The sequence below is a fragment of the Dipodomys ordii genome, unplaced genomic scaffold, assembly GCF_000151885.1.
Source record: "Dipodomys ordii isolate 6190 unplaced genomic scaffold, Dord_2.0 Scaffold189, whole genome shotgun sequence".
Lineage (NCBI taxonomy): Eukaryota > Metazoa > Chordata > Mammalia > Rodentia > Heteromyidae > Dipodomys > Dipodomys ordii.
This window is the reverse complement of record NW_012267405.1, coordinates 3,072,078-3,090,551: the sequence shown is the minus strand read 5'-3', so window position 1 is coordinate 3,090,551 and position 18,474 is coordinate 3,072,078. Positions and strand designations below refer to the sequence as shown.

General features: G+C 48.7%; 1 protein-coding gene across 2 annotated transcripts in view; it reads right to left on the bottom strand.

The window, feature by feature from the left end:
* Positions 1-18,474, bottom strand: part of Gfra2 (GDNF family receptor alpha 2) — a 75,343-nt gene that overhangs the window by 31,553 nt on the left and 25,316 nt on the right. For both annotated transcript variants that reach the window (XM_013034467.1, XM_013034468.1), the window contains exon 4: positions 9,690-10,044. In XM_013034467.1, the coding sequence (XP_012889921.1) occupies positions 9,690-10,044 (355 nt within the window). The remainder of the gene's footprint in view (positions 1-9,689; positions 10,045-18,474) is intronic.

Sequence of the window (18,474 nt, the reverse complement as noted above, 5' to 3'; positions counted from 1 at the left end):
TCAAGTGGTAGAGTGCTTGCCTTGAGCTGAAGAGCTGAGGGACAGTGCCCAGGCCCAGAGTTCAAGCCCCACGGCCGACCAAAAAAAAAAAAAAATAGCTGAGGGACAGTGCTCAGGCCCAGAGTTCAGTCCCCATGACCGGACCCAAAAATAAAAAACATCCCAAGAGTGAATGACAAGTGGACAAAGACCAGCACAGCAAGCCACCTACAGGGCCATAGCCCAACAGGGGAACCAGACTTACTGAAAACCAGTACACTTATATATATTAAGATAGGAAAAAACTGACCACATGTTCAGGGAAAAACAGCTTACAAAATAGCATTACTGCATGACACCATTTTGTTGGGGAATCTATTTCTATGCACATTAAAAACCAAGTCTGAAGCCAGGTGCAGTGATTCACACCTGTAATCCTACCACCTGGCAGAGATCAAGAGATTTGCAGTTCAAAGCCAACTCAAGCAAAAAACTCTTGGAGACACACCTTTTCAACAATAAAAATCTGGGCACAGTGAGACACACCTGTCATCCAACCTATGCTGGAAGCATAAATAGAAAGATCCCAGTCCAGGACACCTAGGCGTGCATACTAGATCCAATTGAGAAAGAACAAAGGCAAAATGGTCTTGGGGTATACGGGTCAAGTGGCAGAGTGCCTACCTCAAATGCACAAGACCCTGAGTTTAAACTCAAGTACCACAAAAAAAAAGGTCTAAAGAGTGGGTATTCCTCCCAGGGTATGTATGGGAATGGCTTCTACCTTCTCTAGGAATATTTTGTCTTGTCTGAATTATTTCTTACAATGAGCACATAACACTTTGGTAATTAGCAAAATCAAAAAAGCAAATTTCATGTTGAAAATTAGAAAGGGCAGAGAAAGAAGGCCAAATTGGGCACTAGTGGCTCCTGCCTGTGATCCAAAAGGTTGAGACCCTAGAGGACTACGATTCCAGGTCACCGTAGGCCCAGAGTCCACTAGACTCCATCTCCCAAATAACCAGCAAAAGGCCAGGCTACAGGAATGATTCAAGTGTTAGAGCTCCAGCCTAGCAATCACAAGGCCTTGAGTTGAAACCCCAGTACTACTATAGGAAAGGAAGGAAGAAGGGAAGGAGGAAGGGAGGGAGGGAAAAGGCTCTGAGAGAGGGGGGAAGTCTCTGAGAGAAGACATTCTCTGAAGGACTCTGCCTGTTTCCAACTCTGAGGCTGGAACTCTGACCGAATGAGGTCACTCATTGTAGTTATCCACAGGCTCTCAAGTCAGTCATGCTCAGGACCGGTGGGTTTAATCCTAGAGAGTGGGCTCAGCAGACCCCTCATACCAAAATCCAGGAATTCACAAAGTCCTTTGTTCAAAATGGTGTTTATTTCACACAGACCCTGCGCAGGCCTCCTGTACACTGTCCATCAGCTCTGGGTTACTTCTGACACCCAACACTATGTACCATTTAGGTACATTGTAAGACTGCACTATTATTTGTGTTAGTTTTAGTGTCATATTCATATTTTCATTGTGGGGTTTTTCCCCAGATATTTTCAGTCTGTGACTGACTGGACCTAGGGATGTGGAACCTTTGGGTTCACAGGAGCCAATGTGTTCATTAGCACTGCCTGTGACCCCTCCACCAGGATCCATGTGACTACTTCATCTTCTCATTAGAAAACAAGTTTCCAGAACCCTGATCTTGCTGCCATTAGGGGTTGACAGACAGACGCCTACAGGGGCAGGTAAAGCCCCTATCTGCTCAGGGTCTCTTCAGGCATCCAAAAGCTCTGGCCTCACACTCCAAATGCACAGCCCTCACACAAGCTCTCCCCCTTCTGCTGGCACCTTCCACTCTCAGCAGGAAAAGCCCAGTCCAGTCCGCTGCCTCCTCTGCCCCTTCTCCCTGAAGTCTCTGCCCCAGGCATCCGCCTCCTTCCTAGACAGTAGGATGGAGCCAGTCTCCACACTGTCCTCCCTGGCTCTCCCCCCCTCACCTGCAGCAGAGAGTTTAATCCTCAAAACAGTGAATTAAGCAAGGCCTCCTCTTCATAGTAACGCGTTCACATGAGGGAGCCCCATCTCCCCACATGAGCTTAAAGCTCTTTGAAAGAGCCGGTGTCTACCACGTGGCTGTGCAGCCGGCTGCCGCTTCTACTTTTGCTGCATTCTTTCCCTTAATCCCATCATCTCCATCCCAAACCCCGGCCTCTCCCCTGAACGCCCAGATAGCAAGTACACTTGGTATCTGACATTTCCACTTGCACATTTCAAAGACTTTCAAACAACAACTTGGGAGCCCAAGCATCCTCCTCCCCCATCCTCAAGCTTCCTGCCTCCTCCTCCTACTCCTCTTCCCTCTCTCAGGTCTTCCTGCTGCTCTCTTCTTCTCCCTTCTCCTCCTCCTCCCTCTCTCAGATGACAACAATGCCAGCCATCCGGCCTCCAGGCCACTATCTTCCCCTTAAATGTCCATCTCCGATACATCTTCAAGAACTGAGCTCTAAAGTCTGTCTCATCCCTCAGACCAGTCCCTTGTCCTTTTCTCTCTGCCTCAGCCTTATCTCAGGCAAATCACAATGCAGACTCTTCCTGGGACCCGCATTCCCAGCTTGCACTTCTCAAACCCCTTCATGCACAGCAAGCCAAAGGGATCTTTCTAAAATACAGTTACCTTCCTACTTAACATGCTTCATGGTCCCTACTGTCTTCCAGAGGAAATCAAAGTGACATAATGTACAAGAGATTGGTGAAGGAGCCCTTCCTGCCCCTTCCTCTAGTTCCCTAACACACTCCCCCCACAGCCACCTCCAAGGAACAGAAGAGTCACCTCCTAATACAGACCCACTCCTCCATCAAACTCAACAGAAATGTCTCCTCCATGAGGCCAAAAAGACCCACCCTCCACCTATATCCAGGACCAACGTGATTTGTCTTTAGCATCACACAGAAGCTAGAGTGCTCTCACACTTCAGTCTTAATTATGCCACTACTGGGCTTCAGAAGTCCAGTTCTCAGTTAGCCCAAATCCCTTGGCCATGGCTCCCAGATCTTGTGTAATCTAGCCCCTGCCTATTTCCCAACCACACCCAGGCCTGTCTCCAAGCCCCTTTGCAAAGCCAATACTCCAGGGTTCAGCTTTGTTCTTTGACTGGTGTCTGAGCTCTGCTCAGGGCCAGGAAGGCCTGTGTGGGACTTAGCTGCTTGTGACCAATCTTTCCCCAAAGAAGGGGGTGCTCTCCAATGCCTCCCTCATGGTCCTAGGAGATAGCACAAAAGAACCTGGATTGCCAGAGAAGCCAAGTGAAGATCTGATAGTCTAATTGTAACATGGCTCCCTTCTTACTGTCACTAGACTCCAAGTGTGTGGAGGGAAGGACCTTCAGCTCCTTCAGAAACTCTCCAACACTAACACAGTTCCAGGCCTTATAGGAATGAACAAGTCATGGTGAAACTAACAGAGAAGCGGTTGCAAGTCCCTCCCTCCCACTGCCCTTGCTAGAGGCAACCTACCACCCCCAAGAATGACTGGCTGTGTATCTGCTAGGATCTATCCTCAGACCCTCCCTCAACGCCTGTGGCAGACATCACTAATAGATCACAGAGTCACATTCTCCTCCACTGAGCTGATAAAGTTGGTCTTCCAGAGAAAGCAAAGGTTCTTAAGACTGGGAGATCAAGGAACATTTGAGGAATACAAGAGATGTAATAAATGTCTCCCTAGAAGATACACTTACCATATAATTGCAAAATATTCAAGGATGTACTTTTTATAAACAGTGAAGATTTTGAGGCCCCAGCCCACTTACTCTTAGGCAAACAATCTTTTATTATCACTTAGAGATGATCTGCTAAAGATACCAGCCAAGAATTAACTCTATCTTACAGAGTTAAAGAGAAGTTGAGTGACAGATGCCAAGGTGTCAAGAATCAAATCCTAGACCTGCTCATCCTCCATGCCTAAGTGGAGTAGATATTCCCCTAGCTAGCAAGAGGGAGGGCTTGGAGGACTTCCGGAGGGAGGGGCCCAACTCCTGCATGCCACCAATGACAGCGTCCACTGCACAAAGGGGCCTGGGCTGTCAGGGTAGCCCCAGGCTACGGTCTATTTATACATATTAGCAGCACCCAGAGGTTAGATTACAGCCCCACAGCTGGCACCAGGCCAGCAAGGAGTTATTTATATCCTCCTGGCAGTCTATGAGGAGCAGGGCATTTCAGAGAACTGCTTCCAAGTACAGCCTAGAAGGGACACAAGCTCTATAGAACAAGAGAATGATCCTCCCCACAATCTACAGCTGCCACCACTACACACACACACACACACACACACACACACACCACACACACACACACACACACACACCCTCATAATGAATGCAAGCTGAGAAGACTAAAAACTAAAATGTTGTGTTTCTCAAAATGTAGATAGATCATGACCCACTGCATAGCTATGATCTAGTACAATTCCATGGATTCATTCCAACAAGTCCTCTGGGGTTTCCAGACTCCTCAGAATTTTCTAAAGGAAATGCTAGCACTAGTCTTCCCTAGATTTCCTATGTTAGCTTAAGTCCAGAGCCCTGAGGCTCATGGGACATGAACCAGACCAAAGAGAAAGACAGAGCCTGGGCCCCTGGGATGTGACTTGCAGCCAGCTGGATGTGGGTAAAGCAGGAAGCTTCCACTCCCAGATATTCCATCTGACCCTGCTCCAAAGGGCCGTGAGAGGACAGAAGGACCCCAGGGCAGTGAACGGACAGACAGAAGTACTTCAGGGCCCCCAGCAAGAAGATATCCTTGTTCAAGCAAGGCTCCTTCAAAGGAAACTTGCAACACTTTCTCAATAGTAACATGTAGCAAGACAACACATTTAATTAATGACACACCAGATAGGTGCTGCACCATGCTCACCACTAGGTGAGACTCAACAGCAAATAACGGGACTGGCTTCCCTACAGTACCAGATGGGCTGTCTGCCCTCTTCAGTCTCTCGGTGAAAAACATGGGCATAACTGCACCAACTCCCTAAGCACAAAGAGCAACACGTGGCCAAGCAGATCCGTCCCAGTCAAGCCTGAGCGCTGTAGCCCTGATGCATAAGGAATAATCTCGGAGATGCCCAAGGACAAGAGACCCATTTCCAAAGAATCAACTCATAGAAGGGCTCTCCTGGACCCCCAACAAACCAGCTTTGTTCATGAGAGAATCCATGGACGCGAGAGTTCTTCGGTTCCAGCTCCAAATCTCACCACTTGGGGATCTTCCATTTTCAGGAGCTTTTCCCTCAAGTGCCTACATTGAAGGATCCAACTCAGAAAAGAAGGAAGGGCAGGACCCCCCTTTCTCCTGGCACAATGCTGAGCCAAGCCTGGGTGCCCTCTAGAGTCACCTGTTACCTCTTGACGCTTACAGTGGCACCCACAGGGCCACCTGGACATCGCCAGGGCCACAGGAGAGAAAGATACCTGTGCAGACAGGTCAGGCCTGCAGAAGCTGAACACTGTACCTCCCCTTCCAGATGCCCCCGGGTACAGACTTGTGAGAAGGATCCCTCCAACCCACCCTCCTCCACCTGCCACCCCAGTGAGGCATTAGCCCATCTGTTCTTATGCCAAGAGCTCATGTCTCCAGGAATGTAAGCCCAAGAAGCAGGGGTAGGAGCAGCAGAAAGCAGCCTGCAAAACCACTGGAAAGAATCCAGACCGCAAACCCGGAATACCCCCATGGGTTCTCCAGATGCCTGTGCTAAGCATCCTTGTTTGATCAGTAACAAAACCATGGGTCAGGGAGTGAAAAGGCCCATCCAGAGCCCACATATAAGTGTCTAGCCAGGGACGCCATGATGACCTGCTCCAGCCTCCACCTGCCTTTCATCTCTGCATCTTGATTGCACACCTCAATCCTCAGCTTTGCAGAGGTGTTATAATGCCCCCAAGACTCCTGCCAGGTTCACCCGAGGCCTAGGCCCCGCCCTCCCTCTCAGAGGACCACATCTTATATTTGCACGTGGGTGAGTTCAGGGGTTGGGATGGGAGCTCGGCAGAGATGAGCCCTGGTCCATGGTAGAAGCTCACATAGGAAACCCAGATTTCCCACTCAGAACCCCAGACCTTCCCACACCAGCTGTGTCCCTGACTCAATAACCTGGTGCAGCACTGAAATCCACAACCAAGGGCAAGGGGTTCATCTGCATAGCTCAGCTCCTCAGCTCCTAAGATTCCGCCATCTCAAGCTTTCTAAACACTGGTTCCATAGGGACATGTGCCAACCGATGCTCATGTTCCTGGCTATTTCAAGAAAAAATAAATAAATAAAGGCCCTTCTGATTCTTCAAACAGACACAAAACTGAGCCACCGAATTTCCCCTGGCCTAGAGTCTCACATAAGACTCTCAATCCACAGGAGCCACACACTGAACCATCCATCCTCAAAGTGGCACCACTCAAGACATAGAGCACTTGCCTAATCAAGAAGGTCCTGAGTTCAAGCCTCAATACCACCAAGAGAAAGACAAAGTAAGTAAGGAAGTGAGCAAGTGCCAGGGGCCTATCACTTCTATAAACCGCCTAGATTGACCTCAGACATCCATCTCAGCTTTCCTGAAGCCTACTTACTTTCTGGGTACCCCTGGCCCACCTGTAGGCATGAGGTGTGGTAAAGGCTGGCTGAACTGCACCTTGTGCCAGCCTTTACCAGCCTCCTGAAGGCCCAATTCTTCATCTGTTCTGTCCGCTTAGGTCACTATGTAGAAGGTGGCTGGCCAAACTCATTTCAGCATTTAATCCAGGAGAGAAAGCAGTGTCCAGCTAAGATTCACTGGCTCCCTTCTACGGTGCTTTAGGAATTATGTGTCCCTCCCAGCTCCTGGTTCATCTCAGCCATTAGAAAGCTGGGATTCAAGTTCACTACTCTGCCAGACTGCACAGCTGAAGTGTGCACTCGCTCCGTTCCTATGGCCAACCCTCCTATTGTTGTAGGCACGGGTTTATTTCAAATCGCCTCAGTCTGTGTGTGTCTACGGTGTGTTTTTTTAAGTAAGCAAAAGAGAAAGCCCACTGTCTTCACAGGGCTTTCCCTGAGCCCTGCAGCTAGCTCTGTGCTCAGTCCTTTCTCTGAGCTCCAGCAGAGCTTGTTTTCCAAACCAAACAAACAGAGGCTCCCTTTCTATGTACACACAGGCCCAGCTCTCCCCAGCTAAAAAGACGCTGCCTCCATCCCACATCCCTCTTCAGCCCCGGACCCCAGCTCTGATTCCTTCTGAAGACAGTGGTTTGAACCCAGTGCCTCTCCTCTGCCTCCCCACCAGGCCTAAGCCTACAGAAATCAGCTTTCAACACACACAGACACTCTCTCTCTCTCCTCTCTCTCTCTCTCTCTCTCTCTCTCTCTCTCCAGCTTTGCTTTCTCCCTTCCACTGAATTCTCTTCTCTTCTGGTTTCTTGGCCAGTCTTCTAGTCTCTCAAGCTTTCTGACCACCTGTTCCACTTCCTTCATCCTTCCCTATGAAATCTTCATGATTCCAGCAGAGTCCAGCCCTTGCCCCCCATATTGTGACAGTCACCTGACTGCTGACATCACCCAAAGCAGCAGGCACTGCCAACCTAGCCCCCACCATGGGTGCCACCTACCTTCCCTACAACAGCATACACTGTGATGACTTTAAGCACCAGTGATAGCAAAACGTCCCTAAATCCATCCTTTCTCTCCGGCTTCTCTTGAGTTCAGCTTCCTAGGCTAAATGCCCCCAGATACTGCCAAAGAGGCATCGATGGTCCCCCTCCCCAGCTACCTCAAATGCTATGTGTCCATCACCATCTTCCACTATAGGCTCCATCACCCATAATCACTTAACTAGGAAACATGGCGGTCACTACTCACTCAACTCTTGTCTATGGAGTGCTCACCATGGGCCAGGCTCCATGTCCAAGAAGAGATGTGGAATAAACAAAATGCAAATGGTTCTTGCCTCCAGGGAACTTCAGCCAATCACGCATCCAGTAAAACCTATTTACTACTCTTCTCTGAAACAATCCCCTTCCCCCCACTTCCTCAGCTGCTACGTTACCTGAGAGCAGTATACCATAGTAGCCACACACAAAAATAAATAAATAAAAGAAGGCTGGGCACTCATGGATCACACCTGTAATCCTAGCTCGGGAAGCTGAGATCTGAGGATCAGAATTCAAAGCCAACCAGGGAATAAATACCAAAAACACTTAAAGTGGAGCTGTAGCAGTAGCTTTGAGCCAAGAAAGCTCAGAGACAGTGCCCAGGTCCTGAGTTCAAGCCCCAGGACTGGCACCAAAAGAAATACAGGAAAGAAGAAAGGAAGAGAGGGAGGGAGATAGGGAAGAAGGGAGGGGGAAAAAGCAGTATCACTTGAATCCCAACTCCAAAATATGTGCCCTGTATGATCTAAATCTATTCCCCTCACTTGATAAAGATAATAATACTGACTTTATCGATTTGGTGTAGGATTCAATGAGACAAGAAGGCTTTAAACAATGCTCAGAACCCAGCTGACGACCTGTAAACACCTGTAACTATGGCGCTCCTCATTTGTCCAGCAGCCTCACTGCCCAGACTCTCACTAAGCACACCCACCCCACATTGAACCCTGCAAGCCCAGCCTCTCTGCCTCTATCTAGCTTTTCCTGGTCTTTTTTTCTCATTTTCCTAGACTCAGAGGCTCAAGGATCCCACCCTGGGACCAACAGGCTCAGGCCGATGCCCCTCAGCCTGGTGTCCCCACCTCATCCCATTGACTGGAACCAGTTCTTCTCTCCCTATTTCCTTCCTGTAGGGGGTGTTCTATGGAGAACATGGGGTTTATCTCCAAATGACCAAATCTTACTTGCACCAAGAGGACAACACAAGAATTATAAAGAGGCAAATTTCAATTCAACAAATTTCAATAACAACAACAAAAAAAATGCTTTCAGACAATTAGGTGATGCATCTACAAAGCATTTACTATACACCAAGCTCTGTGCTGAACTCTGGACATGTGTTCTCTCATGCTCACAATAAGTCTGCCATGTGGGTATTTGTATTCCTATGTCAGGAGGATGGATGCAAGCTCAGGAAACCTTTCAAACTGGTTCAAAGTCACATCACTAAAATAAGTTGTAAATACAGCATTTGAAACAAGCCTCGTCAGACTACAGAATCCATTCTCAGCCAACACTAGCCTAGCCAGTTCTCAGTCTTCAGCAAGCTAGCTCTTGGCACTACAAAAAGTACCTTCTTCCTCTGAAGGAAGTTAGGCAGGACTTTCGTTAGAAAGAATATCAAATTATCTAGAGTCCTTCTTCTTCCAAGACTCTAGGAGTTAGTGATTTTTAATTATAAGCTCCTCGGAGATTCATCTTGACTTCCTGTGAGGTACTTGGCATAATGCTGGGTAGAATGAGCCAACAATAAACACAAGTAGGGACAGAGGAAGGAGGGAAGGAGACAAGGTAGGAAGGGGGGAAGGAGGATTGGAGGGAAGAAGGGAAGGAAAGGTAAATGAATTCATAAATGGGCAGAAAAACAGATGATTAGATGGATATAGATGGATGGACAAATAAAGGAATGAAATGAATGAGTGACAGATGACGTAGCACCTGTGCTGGGCTCAACGTAATCCAGAGAGCTCCAGGGAACTGAGAGAAGGGCTAACACCAGCCACACCACACCCACAGGTGCAGCCTCTTACCGGCACAGGTGGTCAGTGCGGCAGAGGCTGCGCAGGTCCAGGCAGTTGGGCTTCTCCTTGTCCTCGTAGGAGCAGCTGGGCAGGATGGTCTGCCGGCGGCGCTCAGCACAGGCCTGGTCCTGGCAGGAGCAGAAGAGCATGCGGTAGGTGTACTCGCTGGGCACCCGGTCGAAGAACTGGCGCAAGGCCTTGTGGCACTTGCGGCGGTTGCAGCGCTCGGTGGGCATGATCTCTCGGTTGCAGATGGAGATGTAGGACGAACGCAGTTTCTTGCAGTTGTCGTTCAAGTTGCAGGCCTTGGCGGCATCCAGGCAGTGGTTACTCTTGGCACTGACCACCGGGTCTACCCCTGTCCCTAGAAGAAAAAGGACAGTGCAGGTCAGAGGCCCAGCCAGGCGCAGGGGACATGGGTGCCTGAGATCAGTATGCTTCCACATGACTGCTCTTTGACTCCGTCTCCCGTCTGTGGAGCAGGGCTTGCTTCCTGGGACCCTGGCTCCTGAGGTTGGGGTGAGAATTATGGAATCAACACACAGGTCCATCAAGAAAGTCCTCAGGACTCTGCCAGACACAGAGTGAGCAGCATGCAGTTAGGATAGTGAATGTTCACTCATCACAAGGCTAAAAGGCATGCAACCCAGTGTGTGCCCTGTTTACAAATCCAGGAAATAAGTGCTAGACACCGTAGCCCAACCAGTCACCCTACCTCTTTGGAAAGAGATTGGGAGGATTATGGTCAGAGGCCAACTGAGGATTTAAACACACACACACACACACACACACACACAGACGGACAGACAGACAGACAGACAGACAGAGAGGAGTTCAAGATACCTCCATTTCAACAATCTGGGTGTGGTGGAACATATCCACGATCCCAACTACATGGTAGGAGGTGTAAGCAGGAGGATTGTGGTCTGTGGCCAGCCCAAGGCAAAAACAGAGACCCTCCCAGAAAAATAACTGAAGCGAAAAAAATTGGCTAAAGGCCTAGCTTAAGTAATAGAGCACCTGTCTAGCAAGCACAAGTTCCGACCATTCACAAGAAAAGTAAATGCAGCAAATTACATGACTGACTTAAGGTCACAAAACCAGAGCCCCAGAGACTTCCCTCCCTCCAACAGCCCATCTAGCAGACCTTCAGTTTATAGAGGACCCCTCCAAATAGGAATCCCTGGGCTGGGAGACTTGCAATTGTCAGGTCAGAGCTGTCTCCAGCATGGACCTTAAGAGCTAACCACATAACCCATTAATGGGCAGATAGATGTGTTTCAACTTGGAAATCTTGTGCCTCTGACCAACAAGTAGAATGTCAAGGGCACACCACAGGAGTGGCTCTGCTTCCGTGCAGTGACTTCCCACGGTCAGGGCTAGCTGTTCCAGGAAGACACACATCACAGAGGCAACCTGACCACCGCCACCAGCCAATTCCCACCTTGCCACGTTTCTCCTCTGGCCCGATGGCAGGCAGAGGAAGCTGACACACACACCTCCCTGAGATACCAGTGGACAAGGCAGAAGCCTCTTCACGTTACAGATGAAGAAACTGAGGTGAAAGTGTGCAAGGGAACCCACACACACACAGTCACCCAGCACACTAGCAAGAACCTGACCACCCAGCACAGAGGTATGCCAGGGACAGCGAGCGGACAAGCCAGGGCCTTGCTTTTCATCTCTATCCATCCCCCCAGAGTTTTTTGGTCTTTCTGGAGCCCCTTCCTCCATGCAAGCTCCTGTTCAGGGTAAGGAGGACATGGGACAGGCCAGTGAAGGCCATGCTCTCCTCATGGCAAGCCTGATGTCTGAGCATGTGCAGCATGCAGTTCCTGGTATTCTGGTCACCTGATTGTTAAAGGGTCTCTCAAGCCCCACCTCTACACAGATCTCTGCTAGATGCTGTGTGGACATCATGATCAGAGGAAGCCAAAGCCTTGCAGAGCCAAGTAAGCCTGGAAAAGCCAAGCACCCTGGCTAGGAAACCAAGGAGCACAAATTCACAGTCACTAGGACTGGGTCTTCAAGAAATAAGCCATCAACCTTCACCTTCTGGCACAGCTACTTATCCATTATGTTACCTTGAGCCAATGACTAAAACCTTCCTCCCTTTCCTTGTCTGCAAGACAGTGGCTACTGTTAAGATCATGACGCATGAATGAGCTCACCTATTATCTGCTCACTAAAACACTTTCATTGGCTATTACACTTCCCATCAGAAAAAGAAAAGAAAAAAAAAGGCTAAGCTCATGTCTGTAATCCTAGTTACTCAGGAGGATGAGATCAGGAGGACTGCAGTTTAAGGCCAGCCCAGATGGTGTACATTTCTATTCCCAGCTACATAAGACACACAGGGAGGGAAGAAAATCGCAGTCCCATTTGACCCAGGCACACAAACATGAGACCCTATTCCAAAAAATAACAACAACTCAAGCAAAAAGGTTAGAGGAATGGCTCCAGTAGTAAAGAACCTGCAGAGCAAGTACGCAGGCCCCGAGTTCAAACTCTTGCACCACCAAAAAGAAGAGAGTTTTCCTCATGATCACATACACCCCCTTAAGCAACCCATTTTTCTGCACCTTTTTCTGCCGCTTATACTAGCTGTGGTTTGCTCTCCTCGCTTTCTCTCTTCGGCCCACCTCAGATTAATGTCTTCCTCCCCTCACCACCCATGGATGGTCGGAAGCCCTCGGGCCTCATCGCCCCCAAGTCCATCATCAGGACACAGAGAACGACACTCTCCTACCTAAACCCCCTGCTCCTTTGCCTTCTGTTCTCTGCTGATCTCCCTGACACCTCTCTGCTCAGCCTGCTTTGCTGATTCCTGTCTTCTGCCCAGGGCTTGGCCCTCCCTTCCATGCACATGCTCCCTGGGGCTCTCCTACGGCTCTCCTACACCATCAATCAATGTTCACCTCCCCAGCTGAGATGTTGCCTCTGAATCCCAGTCTCATCTGTCCAACTCTGCCTGAAACCTCAATACTCACATCTCACACCCTAACCCCCAAAGGCGACACTCCCTGCCAACAGTTACTTTATTCTATCACAGTTACACCCTTCTAGGAGCTCAAGCGAAAGTTCTAGTTGCCCTCAACTCCTCTCTTCCCCACTCCACCCTGGGAAAGTCCAGAGGTTCTACCTCTGAAATGCATGCAGAATCCACCACGTGGTCCAAACTACACCATTCTATGCCTGGGCCCCTGTTCCACGCTCTGCCCCTTATCAGGCAACTGGAATGAACCTTCTAGAACCCAAGGCAGAGATCATTCCTGACACAAAGCATCCTGTGTCATTTCTCTGTGTCACTCAGCAGTGTTCACAAGACATGCCAGGCTCTATGCTGATGGCTGTCCAATATGACAGCTACCAGACACGTGTGGCCGCTGAACTTGAAATGCAGCTAGCACATTTTAATACATACAAGATTTTGAAATACACACCAGAGTCCAAATACTTAAGAAACTGAAAATCTATTACTTTGACTACATGTTGAAGGGAAAACAGTTTGACTATGGTGTTAAAGTATCAACATTTTTTAACTCTTTCTTCATGGCTGTACTAGGGATTGAAGTCAGGATCTTGTACTGGCTAGGCAAGCCACCTACCACTGACGGCAGCGCTGCTCGCTCTCATGTGCTTTTAGTTCAGATGAGTCTCTCACTTTTGCTCAGGAAAAGCTTTGGGCTGGCATCCTCCTCCCTCTGCCTTCCACCTACCTGGGATTATAGCTGTGCATCTCCACGCCCAGCATGGTTATTTGGGGATTGGGTCTCCATTTTTTGCCCCATCTGACGTTGAGCTGTAGACCTTTCATCTCTATCTTCTGCAAAGGATTTTTAGCTTTTGATGTGAATACCAAAGCATTTATTATCTCACATCTGTGCATGTAGAATTCCACACCCATGGCATATGTTATGTTTCCTTGAGCCAGCACTGCTGTATGCGGCTTTACCCCGCACTCCTTCCTCCTGACCACTCGATTTCAATATTAACCTTTATGACAGCCTTGGGGATTTTGTAGTTCTTCATTCGAGTCAAGTCTGTACTCAAATGTTATCCATGAATCCTTCCTGAGTACTTTGGGCATAGTAACAGTCCCTTCGCTCCATTTAACCCCTACTGGGACCTATTTTTCCTATAATAAGGGTAGCCATGGTGCATAGTAACTCTTTGTTTGTTTGTATCAAATCTAAGTTCTGCAAAGGGTCAGGACAGCCCCTGAGTTCCAAGGGCTCAGTGTCTGATACATAGTTGCTATTCAAATATTAGATGAATGAAAGAATATATGTACTTAGAACAATAGTATTCCAAAATGTTACTAGTACTACTAAGGAACAGAAGTGACAGAGAGCAGGAAATAGTGGTCAAAACAAGACCGGGAACAAACAAGTATTAAGGTAGGGCCCAGGCAGAAGGTCCTCAGAAGTGAGAGCTGAGGGACCATCAATGAAGGCAGAGCCAACACCATAACAGCTAGTTCCACACCCAGCCTGTGAAGGGAGAAAGAGAAAAGTTCTCCACCCCCTTTCTCCCTCCCACTTCTCTCTCTCTCCCTCTCCTCCCTCTCTCTTCTCTCTCCTGGTACTAAGGGTTTAAAACTCAGGCCCTCGCATTTGCTAACTTCCTAAGTAGGTGCTCTAACAATTGAGGTACTCCACCAGCCCCTTTTTGTGTCCGTTATTTCCAATAGGTTCTTGCTTTATGCCGGGCCAGGCTGGACTACAGTCCTCCTATTTGGGCTTGTCTTTGTCACTGGCATGACAAGCACATGCCATGTTGCACATCTACTGGTTAAGAAGGAGTCTTGAGAACTTTTCCCCAATCTCTACCTCCCAAGTACCTAGGATTATTTGAGCCATCATTCCCAGCTCAGGTTCCCTCTCTCTTTGTTGTAAAAATAAAAGCCTAGGGATGCATTCAGACAAGAGAATATCATTCTGTGATTAAAATGGAAATGAGCCATCAAGCTGTCAAAAGGCATGGAGGGACTGCGCATGAAAGAAACTATACATGAGATCCCAGTTACATGACATTTTGGAGAGGAGAAAACAGTAGAGACAGTGAAGAGGTCTGTAATTGGCAGGGCAGGGCAGGGCAGGGCAGAGGGAGTAGGTGGAGCACAGAGCTTGCTAAGGGCGGTGGGGCTATTCTCCATGACACTTACATGGTAGAGGCCCATCATTACACAAATGTCCAAACCCACTGAATGAACAAGAGCAAAGGCAGTCCATGATGTCACTAGCGACTCAGGCAGCAAAGGCAGGCCAGAGCTCTGATGGCCAGAGCCTTGGTTCTAACAAATACACCCTTCCATGTTGGGAGTACACGAGGTATGGGAGCACACAGGAGCCTCAATTTTCCTAGGAATCTAAAAGTGCTCTGAAACAGGAGAATTAACGTACAAAGCAGGAAGGTGGCTCAAGTGGTAGAGTGCTAGCCTTGAGCTGAAGAACTCAGAGTTGGCACCCAGGCCCAAAGTTCAGGCCCCATGACTGACAAAAAAAAAAAAAGCACAAAGCAAGTCAAGGTGGTTTTTTTTTCCTTATCTACCAATAAATGTGGGGGAGGGAGGGCATTATTGGGCCTTGAACTCAAGGTTTCTCATTCTCATTTAGCGTTTTTGCTCAAGGCTGGCACAATACCACTTAAATCACACCTTCACTTCCAGATTTCTACCTGTGTATTGGAGCTAAGAATCTCACAGACTACTCTGCTTTGGCCTGGCTTCAAACGTGGATCTTCAGATGTTAAGTCTTCTGAGTAGTTAGGATTAAAGGCATGAGGCACCAGCACCCAGCAGTAAATTGTACCTGGACTGAAGGCCTCTGTGCCAGGCACTTTCCCAGCTGCTAGGGCAGCAACCCTGCCTGAGACACAGCTGAAGCAGTCAGTCTATGTTGGCTATCATGCCAGTGCTAACTAAACCCTGTAAGGAAGATGTGATGCAGAAGAGGAAAAGGTCCTCCTGGAAGTCAGGGGACAGGGACACAGTAACATCTCTGACTCATGAAGGAGCATCAGGGAAAGCCAAGAGAGTGGAAAAAGAGTCCCAGATACAGGAAACAGCAAAGACAAAGGGTGCGGATAAGCAGAACGCCATTCACTGTGCCTGGAAATGGAAGTAGAGGGAGAGAATAACAAGAGAAGAGGCTGGAGAGCCAGACAAGGAATCTGACCATGCTGGAGCGTGGAGCCACTGGAGGAATTCCCCAAAGCTGCAGTGAAACTATACTGCAGGCTGTGTAAGAACCCAGGGCACCTGCGAACACAAAGGCTACCAGGGAGGTCCTGCCTCTGAGGAGGATCAGGTCCCCTGACCAGCCAGTCTCCACACCTGTCAAATGCCAGCTGGCTACTGGGAGGGAAGAGCAAGGGGCCTGGGGCCAAGGTGGAGGAGAGAGAAGAGGCAGGAGCAGGCCACTACTGCAAGCTGAACAGCAGCTAATTTAGGCCTGTGGCTGTGTCTAGGTCCCCCAGGTGCTCCGTTCCCCTCCTCCCAGCATGTTCCGGAGCTAATGCCAGTGTAATTACAGCCCCAGTGGCTTCCATTTGGAGCTTGAATAGTGAAAGCGTTTGCTAGGGGCGGGACATGTAAACCCCTGGGTCTGAACTTGGTAAATTTCCTAGAAAAAAAATAATAATAAAAAGAAAGCAAGAAAAAAGGAATCAAGAAAGGCTGTGATCCAAACAGTAACTGCCTCGTTACTGAAAAGCTGCCTTCCCTCACGCTATCCACTGAGAATGGATGACAGAGAAGAGTCACCCCCTCCAGCCTTCATCAAGCTCCAGGCTGTCCAGCTGGAGACCAGCCAGGTGCACGCAAGCCCAATGGGTGGGCAACACATGCCAGACACACAGCACACTCCTTTCCAGCCCATCTATTGCCTTTCCACCCACCAAAAGCTCCCCCAGCTATGAGGCAAGTTCTCACCAGGGTGGAAGAAAAGGTAGGTTATTCTCTACACAAACCTCACCCACCAGTGCCCCTGGATCAAAATGTGCAGAAGATTCTGGAACAGGAGGTACCCCTTTAGCTCCCCAGCTCTCCCCACTCGGGGAGCTGAGACCACCCCAGGACGACAACAACTTAGGAGCTGGAAATGCATGTGGCGTCTGGCTGACCTACGACAGCCTGGACCCAACCCTTTCCTCGGTGGGTACCCCAGGCCTGCAGCAGGAGAAGCAGAGATGAGCCAAAGAGTAAATGGTAAACAGCTGCCCATTGGAGAGGGGGTAGGATTTAATAATGCTTTGGCACTTTGTAAAAGCTCAATAAATTCAGCCTGCCAGCCCCAGTCCCTGGGGACACATCTTGGCTTCTTTATCCCCTCCATACTCCACAAGGGCCAGTGCAGCCAGATGCAGAAGGGAAGAGGGCCTCTGCACCACAGGCTCCTCATCACCTCTTGCACATCTGCCTTACCTCTGGCTCTCACCCGAGCCCGAGCCCCAACCTTTGCCTCTGGCAGTGGGGCACCTTGCTCAGCAGCCATGTGAGCACCTTTCCAACCGATATTCCCTTGCTACCTGTTTGTTCTACATTTATGCAGAGCTGGGTTTGGTAAACTTCAATTGCCCAAATATGGCCATGTAATTTGGATCCTATTCATAGTACCAGCTGTTCTAGTATTTAAGTTTTTTTCCTTGAAATCTCTTAATTTGTTGGAGTTTTTTTTGGTCAGTCATGGAGCCTGAACTCTGGGCCTGGGCGCTGTCCCTCAGCTCTTCAGCTCAAGGCCAGCACTCTACCACTTGAGCCACAGCACCACTTCCAGCTTTTTCTGTTTATGTGGTGCTAAGGAATCAAACCCAGGGCCTCATGTATACAAGGCAAGCACTCTATGACTAAGCCACCTTCCCAGCCCTTAAGTGAAAATTTTTTAAGTTTCTTTGACTCACAATTTATATATATTATTTATTTCAATACCTACCTAGTTGTGGCCTGAATTTTGACATCTTCATTAGTCCTGAATCTTTCTAATTCACTAAAAGGTGCTGCTAGCCAGGCAAAGTGGCTCATGCCCATAATCCTAGCTACTACCAGCAGCCAAGATCAAGAGGATCAAGGTTCAAGGCCAGCTCAGATAAAAAATTATAGAGACATCATCACATCCAATGAAAAGCTGAGGACAGTGGTACATGTCTGTAATGCCAGCTGGTTAGGAAATGGGAAGAGTGGATAGAAGGATCATAACCCAGGCCAACCCAGGCAAAAAGCTAGGCCCTATTCAAAACACAACAAAAAGGACAGAAGACATGGCCCAAGTGGTAGAGCAGATGCCTAGCAAGCATAAGGCTGAGTTCAAACCCCAGAACCACCAAAATGCCCAAATCAAACTAACAGAAATGCGCAGCAGTTGATACAAAAATATGCTGGAGGCCATCGATATACATGCACCCAGTCTTAAAGCAGAGGTGCTCAAACTCAGGGCATGTGTGACTCAGACCCCCAGACAGACAGACAGACAGACAGACATCCCAAGTCCAGGGCCTGAGGCTGGTGCCCAGGCATCTGTATTTCACAGGTTCCTTGTGATTCTCAAGATCCTGAGGCTGAGTAGCCCATAATCACACACACACACACACACACACACACACATTCACACTCAGAACACAGCACAACACAATAAACACAATACAACACAGCACATAATATACAGGCCCGCCCATCAGACCCTCTACTGTCATGTTTTCTGGAGGGTTTCATTTACCCCTTTCACACCCACCCCCCCACCCCCGTCATCAAGATAATTTCCAGCCACAACCAGGCATCTCCCTGGTGAAAGAAATT